The following is a 19,278-nucleotide window of genomic DNA, read 5'->3' on the forward strand; positions in this document are numbered from 1 at the left end:
AGCTGGAGAAAAAGTCTACAAGCTTTACCAAGTCAGTGTCGAGAGACTCCAAGCTGCCGGAGACATGTTGATCTCCTCCGTCCCAAGGCTCCAAATCCTTCTCTTTATGTTCTCCATTTAAACGAGCGCTTAATGGGTTGTCTGTAAGGTTATCTGGCTCAAAGAGAAAACAGACAATGTATAAACAAAAGATAGACAAGGTGAAGACAAAAATAATGACCAGAGGTTTAATGCTCAGTAGGGTTGCATGGTATACCGGTACTACGGTAATATCGCGATACTAAAGCTTCAAAATACCACTGATGTCACTTTAACGGTAGAATAGACAATACGGTAGTACCGTAAGTAATGTATGCGGCAGTTATTACTATTTTCACTAAAACGACACATTCTAAATTATTCACCTTAATCTTTAAAGATTCCCGGTTTGCTACCAAGCGCCATGTGTAAATACTAAAAAAAAGGTTCGTACAAGGAGCTTGAATTAGGAGTTCTGAAATTTAAGTACTGAAAAAAACTTGAAAGTAGGCATTTTTTTTATCCAGAGGGGCTTAAAAAGTGCTTGAATTATAAAATCATTAAATACGAAATCACTAAATAATATTAAAAAGTTTATTTTCGATAGAACACGAATACAATCCTTTGACTTAAAATATGACTCCATGCAGCAGCCCCGCCCCATCCTCCCGCGTTTCAGTCACTAGTTCATATTCGTTCTGTTTTCTAACAGAAACAGAAAAATGTCAACCAGAAGAGCTTTACTGGGAATCCGGCTGTACAGTACAATGCAGGATGTGAGCACAGAGTGTAGGCAGAATGTAAATACAACACAATGACGTATTGAATATGCTAATTAGCGCATGACATCATCTAGAAACAATTAGCAAATTTCCATTAAAAGTTGTTGGCAACAGAGCTCCTGTCATTCACCTTGATGTTATGATTAAGACAGAGCAATGCCTGGGAAATGGAAAATTTCCCAATTTTATATGATTTTTTTTTTTTTGTCAATTTCCATTTCAGATATTTATTCCGAATATTGTGTTCGTTCTTAGTACGGAAGACAATTTCCATTTGCATTTCTCTGTTCTAGGGAACAACAAATGGAAAATGTGACACGTTGAATTAGTTGTTTTCCTTCTGTATGATTGTTCGAGTTTTTACAACAGCCAGTTATTCGTTCTCATTAATATTCAGCGGAAAATTTGCCTTGTTCGTTATGCTATGCATTTCTGTAATACGAATTAACATAATATTGGCATGGTATTGTGACGCTACTTGGCATCGTGATACTTCAGCTAGTACATGGTATTCAGCTGGTATACCGTACGATATGTTTATGGCACCGTGACGACCCTAATACTCAGTTAAAGGTGCACTGGTCACTATGTGACTGCTGTATAACAAACAACAGGAGAGACATTACAGGCACTGATGTGGATGTTAAGCACGGGTTCTACTTAATGTGACTGAGTGCAGATGCAGCATTAAAGAGAGCCCTAGTATTTATAAAATGATGTACAGGGATGTAAACAGAAATTAAACAGATATTTTTACGTTTTTTAATCAGTTCTGTATAAGATTCTACATGAACTATGCTTTCAAAAGTAGGCACAGTCCCAGTCTACAGAAGATGGAAAGTATTGGATGCAAAATTGCATGGTTTACACTCTACTTGAGATGTATTTGTGGCAATATTATTCCAAAACTCTTGATAAAAAGGGTCTCTGGCTATGCAGAGAGACATGCACAGAGCGGTGTGCATGTCAGCCCATTCGCGCCCTTCTATGCTTAACCCACAAACCCCCTCTTTGTGTCTTTTTTTAATCGATGCATGATACATGTGCTAGCCATCCATCAAATGCCTAGTTAAAACACCTAAAAACCTGGATTTAGGTGTGGGTCAAAAAGTAAATAAATTTCAAAATGTTATTATACGTGACCTTATAACTATTAGAAACAAAATTCTACCCGATGCACCGTTAAACTGAGCAGCAAACAGATGTGTGAAAGCAGCTGTGTGATAGGTACCACTATGCTTAAAATTTAAATAAACTGTTATAATGGCATGTTGCAATAGTCTTGTGCTTTTAAAGAGAAAACATTTAAAAACAAAATTCCATTAGCCATACTCATTCACTTAAAATAAAGCATTTTTACAGAGTAGGTGTCCATCCAATTTCCAAGCATGCTATATGTGACAAATGAATGAATCCATAATACATTAATTACTGATAGATAAAAAGGTTTTCATTTCTTGATGTCCTGGGTCACCAGGATCACATCATACAAACTGCCTTTAAAATGTACTAATTCATTTATTGATAATAATGACACTGCAAAGCAATGAAAACACACACCTGAATAAACAGGAAAAATAAAAATAATAAACCATGCACTTAAAACAACAGTAAGGCAAGCATACTAGCTATCAGGTTTAAAATAATAATAATAATAATAATAATAATAATAATAATAATAAAGGATAACAGGGACTGCAGTAATCTGTGATAAAACCTGCATTTGCACATGTTTTATGGCAAAGCTTGCTCTGTGTATTTGCAGTGGCGGTTACATTTATCCATATTTCAGATAAAGTGCAACTGGCATGATACGAGCATTTGTTTATTTATTGTGAGACACCAGGCCATCTCTAAAGTCTAACATTTCAGAAGCGATGTTAGGAATCTGTGACGATGTGGTAGAAACGAAAGCCTCTTTACAGCTGTAGAGCCAAACAGTTCTGAGCACAGACAGTAACCGTTCCAATCACTGTCTTCACTACAGATGTGCCTTCTACCTACTTTTTATCGAATATCTATAAGTGTTAATGTACTGCTGTTCGACTGACCACTAGGAGAGGGATAAGATGTCTTTAGCACAGTGGACATTAGTCCTGTACTTTTGGGTGCACATCCGTGTGCTTCACAGATGTAATAAATAAAATTGGACAAAAAACTGAACACACACCAAATGTTTTACTGAAAGTCAGCTATATTCAGCACAATGTGTCGTATGCGACATTAAAAATTCTAACTTCTAAAGAATAGTTAATACCTCACTGATCACAACTTGATCACATTGACTACGTTTACATGCACATCAATATTCTGATCTTAATCTGAATTTGGCGGTATTGTAATTGAGTCACGTAAATGCTGCAATCCTACTGCCCGATTCAGATTAAGACAATATTCTTATCCCCACACCTGGAATATGCCAGGTTTAATCGGAAATTTGTTGCATGTACACATCTTATTCATAAAATCCACTGAAAGAAGACATATGCACATGCTCAGTCCACAAGGAGTTGTGGCTGCTAACAGATGCTGTAACATCTGTAGGCTCGGCATTTATGAACGGCAACTCAAGTATACTTGCAACCATGTATACAGGAATGTTCCGATGCCTGTACGCATACACTGTATTCGGAATATGGCCGCAACCCGAATAGAGAGCTTCAACGGAATTTGACGTACATGTAAACGTAGTCGACGACAGTGTATGTTTTGGCCAGAAAGTACAGAGATTTACTATATCTGCGAGGGAAAACACAGACATGAATATACTGCTCCATGAAAGAGCAGCAGCAGATTTAAAATGAAAAGCGTAACAGAGCAGCTGGGACATGCGTGTGCAGTGTCAAACCTGTGCTACTTGATCTGTCTCTACAATAGTTTAAAATAGTTTTAATCCGGTTGTATTGCACATTCCTGAAATTGTATTAACTCTTTTGTCCTGTGAGCTTCATATTTGACTACACATCAAAATATTACCAGGTGTGGAATTTCAGAACTCATCTATTGCTGCCTCAAATGGTCGAGCAGGTATTAAAACAGTCAAGATTCATCACAGTAGTTTTGCTTAGCTACTTCCTTGTCCTGATTTAGCAGCATGACAGATGGAAAAGAAGAACTGTACCTGTTCTCCTGTTTAGAGCTTCAGTGGAAAAGAGGCGTAAAGGTTCAAGGACCTTAATGTTTTAAATATATATAAATGGATATGAAGTAACGTTGGCCATGAAGTAAGCACTCTCAAGAAACTAAAGGATTTCCAGGCCTTTTCATTGCCTAATGGAGTGAATTTAGTCCAATGCCCAGGTTTGTTTAGAAATGTGGTCTAGTATTTTACTCAGTTCTGTTTCATGTTAATGTTGAATGTGTACGGGTTTGGCATTGCAATCTATCATCTTAGAATCCTGCAATTCTTGTAATTTAAGATGTCAGTGTCAAGGACAAAGACTGAAGAAAAATCGAATCATAACTTGCAGTAGCACAGCTCAGCATCTCAGACAAATCAATCAGTGGCTATAGCACCCACTGTTTTTATGTCAATGACATCTATAACATGGCAAACACATGACATGTGATATTAAATGGGGTAATAAGCCAGATTACCTTGCTCTGATGAGACTACACCCAGTGCAAGAGGAGAGAGACAGAATAAAGAAAGGGTCAGATGGACAAAATTGAGCAGGTTATAAATCAGTGCTTTACATCCTTGGTACACACACACAGACACACTCAAAAGATTATTTACAAAACAGTACCAAACAGGTGGGAATGGTTTTGAATCAGGACAAAATCTTTCTCAAATGTTGCAAAAGCAGCAGAACAGTGCAGCCCAAACTATAAAAAGGTTTTATTGGGATGTTAGAAGCCATTTACACATATGTGTGGGATTTATGGGAAATGGGACGCAAAAAGCTGGGGCTAAAAGACTAAATGCTTTTTTTATTATTATTATTTCTTAAAGTGCTAATACAGTAATGCTATTCCAGCTGTTACTGTTTGAGACCTTTGTGGGGGGTTTTTAAAACAATTTACAAGCAATAATAATAATAATAATAATAATAATAATAATAATAATAATAATAAAGTCCGTACAGTATCCGCTGAGATTTTTGCGATTGCTGCCAAAAACACTTGATTTTACTGCAGACTTTCTCTAAATTTCTGATGCAATTTGTGGAGTTTTTTTGGTCCTTTTTTTTTTTATCTATCTGAAAACTATCTGAATTGGTGACATCGCAATTGTACAAAATTGTTCTACACGGTCTTTCGCACTGTTTGTTGGTAAACGAGACGTTTTAGCTGAGCCTATGTTCGATGCACGTGAATCGAAGAGGACCTTGGCTGAATACGTGTTGTGGTGATGCCAGATAATGCGTCTTGGCCCAAATCTGCAGAAAATCTGTGGTAATCTTTGAAAAATTGCAAGCTACTCTGAATATTCTGCCATTTTCTTGATTTTGCATTCATTTCTGTGATCACAAAATCACGAGATTCTGGCGGGACTGTAATGACTACGGGAACGTATTTAACAGAAAGTCTTACAAAGGCCTCAACAGTGTAAACAGTATGAAATCTGTAAATATTATATCTGTAAAGCTGACTTTAATATCTACCTGTCTAAACAAGTATTGCATGGCTGGTTGAAAAGGGAATATTTCCCCTTCATTACTGTTTGCATCCAAATATTCAATAATAAGTAATGAAGGGCCTTTTGATTGAAAACATAAGGATGGTCTCTGATGCACAATATTGTACACAGTAGGTTTTCAATTTTCTATTAAAATAACGTAGAAATTTCCTGATTTTCACGTAGTATATAGTGAAAATATTTTTTAAAATCTGCATATTTGATAAGGAGCACCAGGGACAAATTTTGCCAAATCAGTATTAATACAAACATATCAACGTTACATATCAGCCATGTAATAATATACTGGCATAGTGCCACACTCCTACACAAAAGTCGGACCGAATTCACGTTAATGCACCTAGCACGGCTTCTTGGCAGCCTGTCTATCATCTTTATCACATCCTATTACTCTGCTCATCTCTACTCTTTAAATTAGTCATCCTTTTCATTAACCATGACTGAACACCGATCCACACACTGTAGGGCAAGATTGATGACACGGTCACAGAAGCATGACAGCAATCACAGCAAGTGTTAGCATACAACATTGTTTCAATGTTTCACCTTTTTTGGCATAGCTCAGGTCCACATCTTTAAAATGCACCACCACAACATCTGAAGCCTTGAAGATGATACTCTCGACTATGTCCTCACGTCGAGGGCCCACGTTCGGCTCTGGACTCTTCCTGTGGGCTGCATCCAGGACCAGATCACACTACAGACACAAGCGCGCACACACACACACAAATTATAAGACTGACTCAACCTTACCTTCTCTACACTGTCCTCTTCACTGTATCACCCAATAATAATAATAATAATGATAATGATGATGATAATAATAATAATAATAATAATAATAATAATAACAACAACAATAACAACAACAACAACATTATTCATATGCAATTTTTTGGTATTTCAAAACTGCATATACACATTATATATTTGTCTGTACCTCTGGACCATACGTTTTGAAGACACCCTCGTAGATTGCGCCATTTTTCACTTTGAGTTCGCACTTGGCTCCCTGCACAAGAAGTAAAAATGATATCATAATCATTTTTGTACAAAATACAAAACCTGTTCACAATTTAAAACCTGAATTTGAGAAAAGCACCTCGTTCGTTCTCACGGTGACAGCTTACAGCTTTACATTTTAATAATATCGACTCCTGGAGGTCTAATAGGCTACAGAGTTCCACTATTAATATTTATGTTTATATCAAATATCTAAACATCTCATAATGAGTCAATTAAATCCTGGTCACAACGGCATTACTCCAATTATTCACAAGAAATCAATCTGGGAAAACAGCCGTCTCTTTAAACGTACCACCACTGAAGTTAAGACGTGAACCATCCTCATATTTGCATAAACTCCACTGAAGGCCACCTAAAAACAGAACAGAATGATCAGTGCTGCAGTCAACGATAGCATGAATACACTGCAACTCAAAGTCTAACTCAGAGTGCAGAGATGTTGACAAGAAGAAGAAAAAACAACAACGTTGGACTTACTGGTGCGGAGTGTGCTTTGGCGCTGTTACGTCCCCTGTACAAAAATCAACAAAACTTTAACTTAAGAATTAAATCATTACATTTGTACGGCAGCATACTGCACATTTCAGTATTTACAAGGTCATAAACACACAAAATGACTTTCATATACATGGCAAGACTTCAATACTAGAATCTCTTAGACCGTTGTCAGTGACGAATATTCAGGACGGTGACACATTTTGCTACAGATATTTAGCAGGTTATCTAATAAAGGCACCAGAGTTTCTACTACAAAACTTTGGTGCTGGCCAACGTGTCTGGGAATGATCAAGTTTTTTTAAATTGTAAACTTGATTATGTCTGTAATGTGTCCTTGAGAGTCTTGAAAGGTGTCTATAAATAAAATTTATTATTAAAGTTTACCAGACAAACTGGAAAAAAAAATCTGGTCATCTCATTTTGGTGTTTATTTTCCACTGTAACTTTTTTGGACTATGCATAGTATATGCGATTGTGGCAGCGGTGGCGTGGTCAAGCGACAGCAGAGGATGGAGAAGAGGTGGGTTTAAGAGTCAGGTAAAGCGTAATGAATCTCACCTGTGCTGGCCCGAGTTTACTTGTGTGTGTCAGTGCTTCCCATAACGAGAGAGAGAGAGAGAGAGAGAGAGAGAGAGAGAGACAGAGAGAGAGAGAGAGAGAGAGAGAGAGAGAGAGAGCTGACCAGCACAGAGACGTGTGTATGGTTGAACGAGTCTGATGAAAAGCGAAAGTAAAACGAAAGAGAATTAAAAGGCCTTATGAGTTTTCCTCAGCCAGCCTCCTGCTGCTTGCAAATAACCAAACAATCAAGTCAAATGAACGATAAAGTTTTATTTATTGGAGGGTGTGTGTTCTTTCAGCCACAGGCGCATTAGTGAGGTCAGGCACTGATGTTGGGTGAGGAGATCTGGGGTGCAGTCGGTGTTCCAGATCATCCCAACGGTGTTCAGTGGGGTTGAGGTCAGGGCTCTGTGCAGGACACTCGAGTTCTTCCAGTCCAACCTTCTCAAACCATGTCTTCATGGAGCTCGTTTTGTGCACAGGTGCACCGTCATGCTGGAACAGGTTTGGGTTTCTTAATTCCAGAGAAAGGAAATTGTAATGCTACAGCATACGAAGACAATCTGTACAACTGTGCGCTTCCAACTTTGTGGCACCAGTTTGGGGAAGGAACACATAAGGTGTCCATAAACTTTCAGCCATGTAGTGTAACGTAACCCTGGACACATACACTAGACTGCATTTTAGTGACAGGCCCCCAAAGCAGCTGACGGCTAGCTAAGTAAGGGTTTATGTTTTAGTGTCCGTGCGTGTGTGAACATGTGAGGCAGTCAGATGTGCGTCTGCCTTCATACATCAGGTGGACGCGTCTATTATGGGGCAGAATATGAAAAACTGGATGGAAGTACAGGAAGACTGGCAGAATTTCCAATATCCTTCATAAAGCCCCTGGAAGTACTACATCATCTCACATGACCAGACCAGCCAATAACTCATGTGTGTTCATCTGAAGACTTGCTGATGCAGGACATTGTAGACATGAATTATGATGTTCAGTCTGTTCAGGGTTTCACAGAGTTGCTTGTTATCGTTGCAGCCAAAAATGCTCGATTTTTCTGCGGCTTTCCCCGTCCCTCACCAAAATCTGCAACGCAACTGGCTGATGATTTTGTGGAAAACTACTTGAATTGCGTGAAATTGTTTCGTACGGTCTTTCGCAGTAATGCTTATTGGTATAGGAGAACTTTCAGCTGTGCTGTGGTCAATCCCCACACTGAAATCAGTGCAGCATGAAGTGAAAGAGAAATGAACACCGACTGTTTCACCTTTGCAACAACAGAGGCTTTTAGATAATGAATGAACCCTTGTACCTATAACACTGCGTGCACTTTATTTTTATTAATGCATTTTAACAACGACCAAATTGAAATTCTGATGGCAAAGAAAGCAACTGGCTTCACATCTGTATAAATCTGAGCTCACACCGAGGCAGATTTCACCACCAAGCAAAAAGATAAAAACCATAGAGATCCGGCCATTATACACAACACCGGCTTGTTAAAAAAAAAAAAAACTGTTCTGAAATGAGGACTACTTAATATACAAGACTTTTCTGCGCATCTTGGGACTGACGGAATAAACTAGCACGACGTCCGATCCATATAAGTGCACTAAATAAATTTTTTTTTAAAAATCACATGCATTTGAAAAACTGATGTATTTGCTGTGTAAGAATTTGCAGTTCACTGAAGCAGTAAAATGAGATTTTTAATCAACTTGAAGTAAGCGACAAAAATACAGATTACGCTGCTGAAACACTAAATGCATTTAAAACCCTGTTCACAGCCAAGGATACGGATTTCTGCACAGAAAATTTCTTTTTTTTTTAGCGAGCAGAGTTTCCGCCTGGTACCATGTGCTGTTCATTAGAAACTTTAAAAGCTCGATGAAACAGCTGTGACTGATTCCATATGGTGACGTATTTCCTTGTGAAACTGGAAGCCAGGGCGTGAATGTGTCCAAGGACTTGACTGATTTCCACAAAAGCCGGTAGCCAATACCACCTGCTGGATCTACACAGACTCAGCAGTGGCTAAATGTGGCTAAACATGGAGGAGAGAATGGTCACGCCCTCGTGTTCAAAACTACCCTGATGTAATCGCTTGAGAGGGGGTCACTACGACAAATACGTCATTTAGTTGCTGGTAGAAGTTGGTTTAATAAGTGCGTGTACATTTGCACACATTAAGTTATTGACTCAAACTAATAAATGTTATTTGATTGTGTACATTGCTAATAGGCGTTTATGTTTTCACTACCACAGTAGAAACAGGAATTTTAATATTGGCTCTGAGAAGTTCTAGTCTGTAAAGGATTTCGTGGAGTTTTGCTTTGTGATTGCTGCAGCCAAAAATGCTCGAGGTGTCGTTTTTTGCGGAAAAATTGGCGAAAACGCAAACGCACGAAATTGTCTTGCATGTTCTTTCGCAGTGATGTTTGTTGGCAAATGAGACCTTTCAGCTGTGCTCATGTCCTTGCCCGGACGGTGGATAAATACAACAGAAGTGTGATTTCGATCGGTCAGTCAGTCGGCACTGAACTAGTCCTCCAAAAAAAACGTGCCTGTCAACCAGCAACTTGCACAAATACAAACTCTCCAAAAAAATTTTTTTTTAAAAGTTTGATTTTGTTGCAGCTTTTTTTCCCAAAACTTGGGAGTTTTTTTTCTCCCTGCAGCTTTTGTGGCTACTTGAATCGGCGAAATTGTGCACCGTCTTTCGCAGTGATGTTTGTTGGTAAATGAGACCTTTCAGCTGTGCTCAAGTTCGATGCACGTGAAAAAGAGGGCTTTGGATGAATGCGCGTTGTGATGACGTCACATGACGCATCTTGGCCCAAATCTGAGGAAAATCCGTGGTAATTTTGAAATATTGAAGGCTCTTCCAAATGCTGTGGCATTTTCTTGTTTTTTGTGATCACAAAATCCTGGAGGGACTGACTTAAAATCATGGGTATTTAAAAAAAAAAAAAAAATTTTTTTTTTTTTTTTTTTTTTTTACATATTCCTGATGAAATTCACTAAAGACACTCTTTAAAAAGATATTGTATAATTTCTCACTCCTAATTTACCCATTGTACTTTTTCCACACGTGTTATCCTGGAACAGAGCCTGCCAACATCCATGCCTGAGAGTGGGACGGGGCTGTGCATCACTTGTTACCAGCTCACAGCACCCCCCCACCCCCACCCCGCCCCGTCTGTACTGCAGCACTGAAGATACTGAAATCCCACTGGGACATGAGGACCACTCCAGTCTAACACGAGGTAAAGTCATGTGAAAAAATAAGTACACCCCTGAAAATTGGTGCTCTTTTTTTTTTTTTTTTTTTTTACATATTTGGACAAGCAAACATTTGATCCTCTTTGAAACAGTGCCTATTAATAAAGTTGATACACTATCAAATGACAAAGTTGACATGTCGTAGTAATTTTCACAATTTAAATTAACAAAAAAACAGATCATCACATGAAAAAAAAGTAAGTACACCCCTACATTTATCACACCTTCAAATCCATAAAATTGAAGATTGGGTGCCAGTGATTAGAACCTGCTTACGGAGTGCAGGTGGAACCGGTCTTCTTTACAACCGGTCTTCTTTATCATATCTAGTGTCTGGTGTTCCCTTTGCCATTGAGGTGTGTGGTGTCATCATGCCAAGATCTAAAATGAGTTCTGTAAGGCCTTCTGAAAAAAAGGTGGTGGATGCCTAGGAGTCTGGCAAGGGATTAAAAATATCTCCAAATTATTTCAAATACATAATTCCACTGTAAGGGGAAAAAAATAATCTACAAATGGCACAGATTTCAAACGACTGGCAATTTGTACAGGACTGGCCGTCCCAGCAAATTCAGCCCAAGAGCAAACCGTCTGATGCAAACAGTCTCCAAGAACCCTAAAAATTACATCACAGGATCTGCTAGTAAGTCTTGCAACTGTTGGTGTCAGAGTGCATGCTTCTACAATCAGAAACAGATTGCACAAATGATGATCTGTGTGGGAGGCATACCAGGAAAAATCTTTTGCAAGACTACAGTTTGCCAATGAGCACATAGGCAAAGACCAGACCTTTTGGAATAATGTGCTTGACAGACGACTCAAAGTTAGAGTTGTTTGGCGCAGACCAAAGACAGCTTTTCAGGAGAAGCACTTCATACCAACCACAAAGCACGATGGTGGAAATGTTATGGTTTGGGGTTGCTTCGCAGCCTCGGGGACCGGACAGCTTGCATTCATTGATTCAAATATGAATTCTGCATCATATCAAAGAGTGCTTGAAGACAAAGGCCATCTGTCCGAAAGTAGAAGAGGAAGAAAATGTGGATTTTTCAACAGGATAATGATCTGAAGCACACTGGCAAATCCACCAATGAATAGCTCAAAAAGAAGAAATGGAGGGTTATGGAATCTACTCCACTCGGACCACAGCAAATGTGCCCAGTGTGAAAAGTGATAATGTAATATTGTAAACCCGCAATTTTTTACGATTTGGTAGTCTTGTTGCTTTTCTATAAGTAGATTATCGTATAAATGTAGAGGTAGGCAATCTCTCAGTGACGCTGAAAGAAATCTTTAAAAGCAATTTTCTCCCTTTTGGGATAAAGAGGATTAAAAGTTTTATGTCTGATTAAGACATGTAAAAGAACAGTGTTTCTGTAGTTGTCAAAGCTCTATATCAGTGGTTCTAAACCGGGGGGCACAGAGAGATCAGAAGGGGGCGTAAATTGTTTAAGGGGGGAAAAAAAAAGAAAATAAAACACCGACAGGGCATCATCTGGGTACTCTGTGTATTTTACGGCTTTTCAAATAGAATGTGCATAAATGAAAAAACCCACATTCCCCGTGTATTTTCTTTTTGCTGAGGAGAGGCGGAGCTTAGCCTGCCTTTCATCTAGCTGTCAGTGCAGACCAGTGTTGCCAACTTAGCTACTTGTTTCGTTTTTGCAAAAACAAATCTAGCGACTTTAACAAACCTTAGCAACTTTCCAAATACCACCAATACGGTCGTGCAAGCGCGAGGTCTTGCCTTCCCGCTGCACTCACACCTCTCTCTGCGTCTACTCTGTTCAGTGAGGGGCTGAGAGCCGGAGATTTAACAATGTCATGGATAACGAGACACGCCTCTCGTCCCTATTTACATCATTCTTATGCAAATGTTTTTAGAATGCAAGACAAATGTAATGCAACATGTTTTACATGTAAACTAGTCCACGTTATTACAGCCTAGTTCTCTTGTTCAAAGTCGTTATAGTGTTCAGAAACATTTTTGATTATTCATCTTCTATACCTGTCCGTTATATAGTTTTATAAAAAGTTATTTTTTAAAAATCCTAAAAGTTTTTTTTTTGTTGTTTTTTTTAAAGTACAAAATCAGAAAAGCAAAAAATGATCAAAAAACATATATACACACACACACAATCATTTAGAGTGAGAACAGTGTAGTAACTCTGTGCTAGTTAACGCGTGTTAAAGGTCAGTGCTGTAGTGAGCAGAAACGGTGTTAAGCTCCACTCTGCTCGCCCTGAACTGATCATTAAACAATACATTCACAACCAATAAACTTGCTGTAATGATGAATACGATAAAGTATTTAATATAAGGAAAAAAAACAGCATCCGGTCTGCGACCCTACAGAGAACTGCATCCAGACACGCAGAGGACACTGCTTTCAACATTTTATTCAGCAAACATCCAACTCCAATGTTGTGGGGGTTTTTTGTTACTCTGACGTCGATTCCTGACTTTTCCCAAAACCAAAATCATATACCTGGTCTCCTTAAAATGGGTGGGGGACAGGGTGGGGGGTTGCCATATGATATGGGAGGCTTTGGGGGCTTTAGTTACAAAAAGTTGAGAACCTCTGGTCTACATAGTACAAAATGTTCAGTTTAACCCATGTAAAGGGTTCTCCCAGCCTCTCACGTGTTATTCTGGTGTACTGGTGTCCACAAGGACGAAAGACTGACACAAAAAGCACGAACACACCCAATTTGAATATAATGGGCAACCCAAAGAGCACACTTACACAACGTCATGTTTAAAGGATTGCTTTACTATAAAGCCACGCTGCTAAGCGTTAAGGTTCACTCGCCTGACTCTGGCCTCCGGATGGTTGGTGGGGTGATGGGACGCCGACAGCCGAAACGCCTACTACAAGGGAGAGCTGCCGTGTTATTTCCCCCTACCCGCATTCCGACCAGCCACGCCCCCTACCACGGAATTGGCTAGTTCGTTCATTTGTTCTCACGAGCTCGTGAAATGTACTAGCCAATCCCAGCACAGAGGGCAGGACAGGACTAGCCAATCACGGGGCAGAATGCAGGCGAGGAGGAAGGACCTGTCTGGATACGGGTAGTAAAGTAATAATGCAAAGCTGCAAATACCATTATTCATACGCATCACAGATTACCGTATTTATTTCCTTCCTTTAAAACAGCTTCAAAACCAATTGCGAAGTCGAAATCATTTCACATAAAAGCTGGTTTAGACTGCTAACGAGTGTATTAAAAGCAGTGACGAGAATTTAACAAGGAATTTGAGTTAGCAGATCAAGAAGGCTACCTGCACCAAAGCGGCTAGTTTCTCATTGAAGGTGTTGATGTAAACACACAAGTGTGGATGTGCTTCTGCGGAGTGAGAACAGTGTAGTAACTCCGTGCTAGTTAACGCGTGTTAAAGGTCAGTGCAGTAGTGAGTAGAAACGGCGTTAAGCTCCACTCTGCTCGCCCTGAACTGATCATTAAACAGTACATTCACGACCAATAAACTTGCTGTAATGACCAATATGATGATAATGTATTTAATATAACAGAAAAAAAACAGCATCCAGTCTGCGACTCTACAGAGAATTTCATCCAGACAAGCAGAGGACACGGCCTCAGGCAGGACCAGGCACTTCCTCTCAACGTTTTATTCAGCAAACATCCAACTCCAATGTTGTGTTTTGTTTTTTTACTCTGACGTCGATTCCAGTCTTTTCCCAAAACCAAAAGAGAACAGTATAATAACCGAAACCAAGCCCATTCTCCCAGGACGGCCTAAGCTAAGCTAACCAGCTAGTTACCTACCTGCCGCAGACACCAAACAACCCCGCATTCCAACATTACAGTGTGTGTGTGTGTGTGTGTGTGTGTGTGTGTGTGTGTGTTACACATCTGACAGTTATCCGATCTAAACATTACACATGTGACAAATAAATCAAGCACATGCAGCTCGGGCTACAGTGAACTCACCTGGTTAAACTGTGTCGTCCTGCAGCAGCTCCTGCGCATCCCCCGGCTCCTGAGGCCGCTGCGGCCCCGCTACTGCTACCGCTGCCCGGTTTGCGATTACCGCCTGTCTGCTTCATTGACATGATTATCCCATAAACGAGTCTTTGAGCAGACTATTCAAACGGTTTAGAAAGTATCTCCAACGGCAAAACTACAGCGGAGGAAATGCTTTAAAAGTCAAACTGAGAGTAAAGCGATGTTAGCCTGCTAGCCCTGCTGCTGTTGCTGTTGCTAGGGCTGATTATTCCAGCCTGGACACTGACTGCTAGGCAAGTCAGCTAGCTTCTTTTCTTCTCGTTGTCTCTTTAAAACCAAACACTTATCACTGAAAGAGATGTAGATTATCCATATATACTAGATTAACACTAAAATAGTTTCAATAATATTATCAGTTCGCCGGAGATGTCTGCCTGTGAAAGACATACACCTAAACAATCCGAAAAAAACACGAAATACTAGCGGATGGATATATACACAAAACAGGCGTACATTTTTTTTTGTTGTTTATCAGTCGTGTTTCGTTTAAAACATTTTAAAATATAAATGTCTACACGTTGGCTCATGCAGTATAAAAAATACAGTATCAAGACATATGTGGCATTTAACAGATTTTGTTCTAAGTTTTACTAAATGAGGACTAGAGTGCCGCGCACTATTTACAGGAAGTCAACAAGATCACGTCGGAAGCCGAGCGGCGGTGCTACGGCATGATGCACGTGAGCCGGTCAGGGTTGGCTCCTCGCTGTGCTTTCAGATTTCCACATCCCATTTAAAGGAGACGCGCTTTATTTTTCCTCAGTAGAGAACTGTTAAGAAGAGGAAAACATTTAGATCTATACAGTCAGACTGTATTACAGTATATGGTCTACAGTATAAAGTTTGTGGACACCTCCACATGTGGTATTACAATAAGCTCCACTCTTCTGGGAAGACGTTCCACTAGATTTTGGAGCGTGGATGTGGCGATTTGTGCTCATTCTGAGGTCAGACACTGATGTCAGCTGAAGAAGACTGGGGTGCAGTCAACGTTCCAGATCATCCTGACCGTGATCAGTGGGGTTGAGGTCAGTGCTCTGTGTAGGACACTCAAGCTTCTTCACCTTAACCATAGCAAACCATGGAGCTCACTTTGTGCACGGGGGCATTGTCATGCTGGAACAGGTTTGGGCCTCTTAGTGCCAGTGGTGAGTAAGTGTAATGCTATAGCATACAAAGACATCCTTTACAGTCGTGTGGGAACAGTTTAGGGAAGGAACGCATATGAGTGTGATGGTCAGGTGTCCACATACTTTTGGCCATATATTGTATATATTTAGTCAATCATGGGGGTCAGGTAAAGAGCTTTAGTTAATGTTCACATCAGACATCAAAATGTGGTCTCAGAGACTTTGGTCATCGCATGTTTGTTGGTGCCAGATGGATTGATTGAATATTTCAGAAACCACTGATTTCCTGGAATTTATTTGCATAAGACTCTCTAGAGTTGATGCTAGATGCTCTTGATCAGCTACATGCTGATGCTGTTGATGCCAAATTCTCACGCTGTGATCTGCATGTTGCAACTGAAGTTGTTTTTCATAAATGTTTTTTTTTTTTTCTAATCAGGTGTGCATTTTTGTGACTCTGTGCCCACTGTGTTCTCAGATTCCTGTTCTTAGCTGACAGCTGTGGAACTCACTGTCATCTCTTGCTGTTATAACACATCCCCTTCGAGTTTTAGCATGTTCTACATTCTGAGATGCCTTTTCTGTTCAACACAGTGGTTATTTGAGTTATTGTAGTCTTCCTGTTGGATCAAATCATTCTGACCATTCTCCTCTTACCTGTCTCAAACCAGAGAATCCAGAGCAAACCAACACAGACAATAAATAACCTGAGCTCAGAATCAAACCTGGGACCCTGGACGTGTGAGGCAGGAATGCTACTCACTGCAACACCTTGCTGAGCACAACTATTATTTATTTATTTAATTTGTAATTTAAGACTAATAAGCTATTCAGAAGTCCCGGCCATTTCATGTTAAATAACAATATTAAAATAGCTAAGTCTATTCCTCAGAAATGCAAACACACTACAGTAGTCCTGAGCACATCAAAAAGGTTGTTTGTATTATTTTTTGACATTTTTTACTGCATGTATGCAGCATGTCCTGATAGCACATACTCACCAGTGTTTAGTATAATACAAAAATTACATTGATTGACTGGGGAAACGTTTATGTTGGGGATGAACAAATGTGGGGCATGGATGTTAAACTTATTGGACAAATGTAGTTAGTGTAATTTTTTATTATTATTTATTAAATGTAATTAAAAATTAGCCAAATATATGCGACTATCAGAAATTCATGAAATTTAGAGATACATCTGCCAAAATGGCAACACTGATCAACCGGAAGACTTTTTCCTCTAGTAGAGAATCAAACGCTTTCACTTTCTCACCTCCCTTTCCCACCCCCTTTATGAGCATTCACTCTCTCACTCTGTCTCTTCTGATTGGCTATGACTTCTGCCAGTCACAGCGTAACCAGACTTATTTACTCAGATATATAACAAATATTCCATTACTGTAAAATTCACCAATTCTACTTGAACAAATGGAAGACCATTACAGTAGTAGCATGATGATACACTAAAATTAAATGGCTAATCCTATATTAAACCAAACAGATTTGCCTTGTCTAGCAAATACTACAAATACCATATACAAAAAAAACATGCTTATACTCATTTTAAAAGGGGAAATCATGGAGGATTTTTGCCAGAATGTATAACTGAATATGTGACTTCTTGGAAAGAAGAATCCTACTTCCCCTCACCTCATGCGTAATGGTTGAGATCCTATACCTACAGACGCATATTCTGTTCATGTCAGATTCTTCTTTATGTATTAACACATCTACAGTCCAAAACAAAAGCTTTGGAATCCTTCCTTGTCTTCAATTTGTAGTAACATAAGTAACTCAATGGCCTAGTTTTCCCCTTTGCTGGTTGTCGGAGTGGTCCCCTGGAGGGACTGACCTAATAGTTTTGTTGTATTGCTGGTTAACTAAATAGCATCCATATCAATGTTTCCTTCAGTGAAATTCTACTGTAAATATTCAGAAACTAGACTCTGAGAAACATTTTATTATGGAGATAATCAGAATTCTTCATTTCCTGGACAGAGATCATTAGTGATGGATACAGCATTTGGCTTTGCTTAATGTAGATTATACCGTCCTAGAGCTAGTTAAAGAAAACCATAGGGAAAAGGAAACCACTGCAGGAACTTTTTCAGGGAGGTAGGAATGATCAATTTTGAAAGTCGGAAGTGGAGCTCTTCATCATACAGCTATTTCCCTTCCCGCCCATTACACAGCTGCTGAAAAGTGTATTGACAAAGAGGTCTGCAATAAATGCAGCTCACTGATCATGGATCAATTTGTCATGATATTTATAGGAAGAGGTTGGCACCCTGTCCAGGGTGTACCCCGCCTTGTGCTCTATGCTCCCTGGGACCCAGTAGGATACACCGTATATAAAATGGATGGATGGATGGATTTATAGGAAGAGCGACTAATCACAATTCTTCCCCATCCTCACCCCCTGTGGGATCTACCCTTGGTTTAAAAAACTTTGAGCAGCCTTTGCTTGCCATAGCCTAATGCTTGACTGGCATGGACTATCTATGAGCCCATTAAGCTGGGAGCAGAATACTGTATTTCTCTAGTACTGAACTTCTGAATACGATCTTCAATGCCAGCAATGTGTTGTTAGGTCCCTGGGCATGCCTTGAGTGTTTACTGTTGATCGTTATAGCAGCCTATAAAGTCAACATAGTCTTTTTTTACACAAGGACCAGGCAACTGGATTCCAAGAACATCTTGGTTCATGGTTGTGGACGCAATTTTTTTTTTTTTTAAAAGACAGTGCCACTGATTGGCACAGTCTATGGCAGTCCTCCAGAATAAACACCACATCTAGCATTACTAATGTAACCAGTGGCATTTGATTGAAGTTTCGGTCTGACTTCTAAAAGCAGCAAGTCATTATGCCTCAATATGAAATTCCTGTCATTCATACAGCTATTGAGGAACTAAAAAGGGTACATATAATTATAACCAAAACATATGAAATTTTTAGCAAGGAATTCCTTTAATACAAATATTTCAGCATGGTCAGAACCCCCCCCCCCTTCCAAAAAAAAAAAAAAAAAAAACACAAACAAAGCTGTCTGAGGTACAGGTCTACATGTGTTCAATCATGAAATGACAGTAAGTGCTCATGTGCCACACCATGAAGGGGTAAGATATGAAATCAAATAAATTAAAATACAATTTAAAAAAAAAAAAAAAACAACCTGGAAGCACTAGAAACACATGGGTCTTGTTAGTAATAGCAAACCTAGTATAGACAAGGCCTTTGACTATTTCAGAGAGAGCAAAATATTGCCATATTAAAATGGCAGCTGATTTATTTTATTTTATTTTTTTTAAAAAGG

At 39.3% G+C, this 19,278-nt stretch overlaps 1 protein-coding gene across 8 annotated transcripts in view; it reads right to left on the reverse strand.

Annotated features, from left to right (window-relative positions):
- atxn2 (ataxin 2) overlaps positions 1-15,472 on the reverse strand; it is a 43,428-nt gene extending 27,956 nt beyond the window's left edge. For 2 of the 8 annotated variants that reach the window (XM_017451758.3, XM_017451757.3), the window contains exons 1-7: positions 14,758-15,472; positions 6,946-6,979; positions 6,761-6,820; positions 6,383-6,454; positions 5,989-6,139; positions 4,398-4,412; positions 29-153 (exon numbers count right to left, since the gene is read on the reverse strand). In XM_017451758.3, coding sequence (XP_017307247.2) covers positions 29-153; positions 4,398-4,412; positions 5,989-6,139; positions 6,383-6,454; positions 6,761-6,820; positions 6,946-6,979; positions 14,758-14,879 — 579 coding nt within the window. In that variant the 5' untranslated portion in view covers positions 14,880-15,472. The remainder of the gene's footprint in view (positions 1-28; positions 154-4,397; positions 4,413-5,988; positions 6,140-6,382; positions 6,455-6,760; positions 6,821-6,945; positions 6,980-14,757) is intronic. The other 6 variants (XM_017451762.3, XM_017451760.3, XM_017451765.3 and 3 more) reach the window with 4 other exon arrangements.
- Positions 15,473-19,278: the final 3,806 nt, after the last annotated feature.

This window comes from Ictalurus punctatus, chromosome 22 (genome assembly GCF_001660625.3).
Source record: "Ictalurus punctatus breed USDA103 chromosome 22, Coco_2.0, whole genome shotgun sequence".
Classification (NCBI taxonomy): domain Eukaryota; kingdom Metazoa; phylum Chordata; class Actinopteri; order Siluriformes; family Ictaluridae; genus Ictalurus; species Ictalurus punctatus.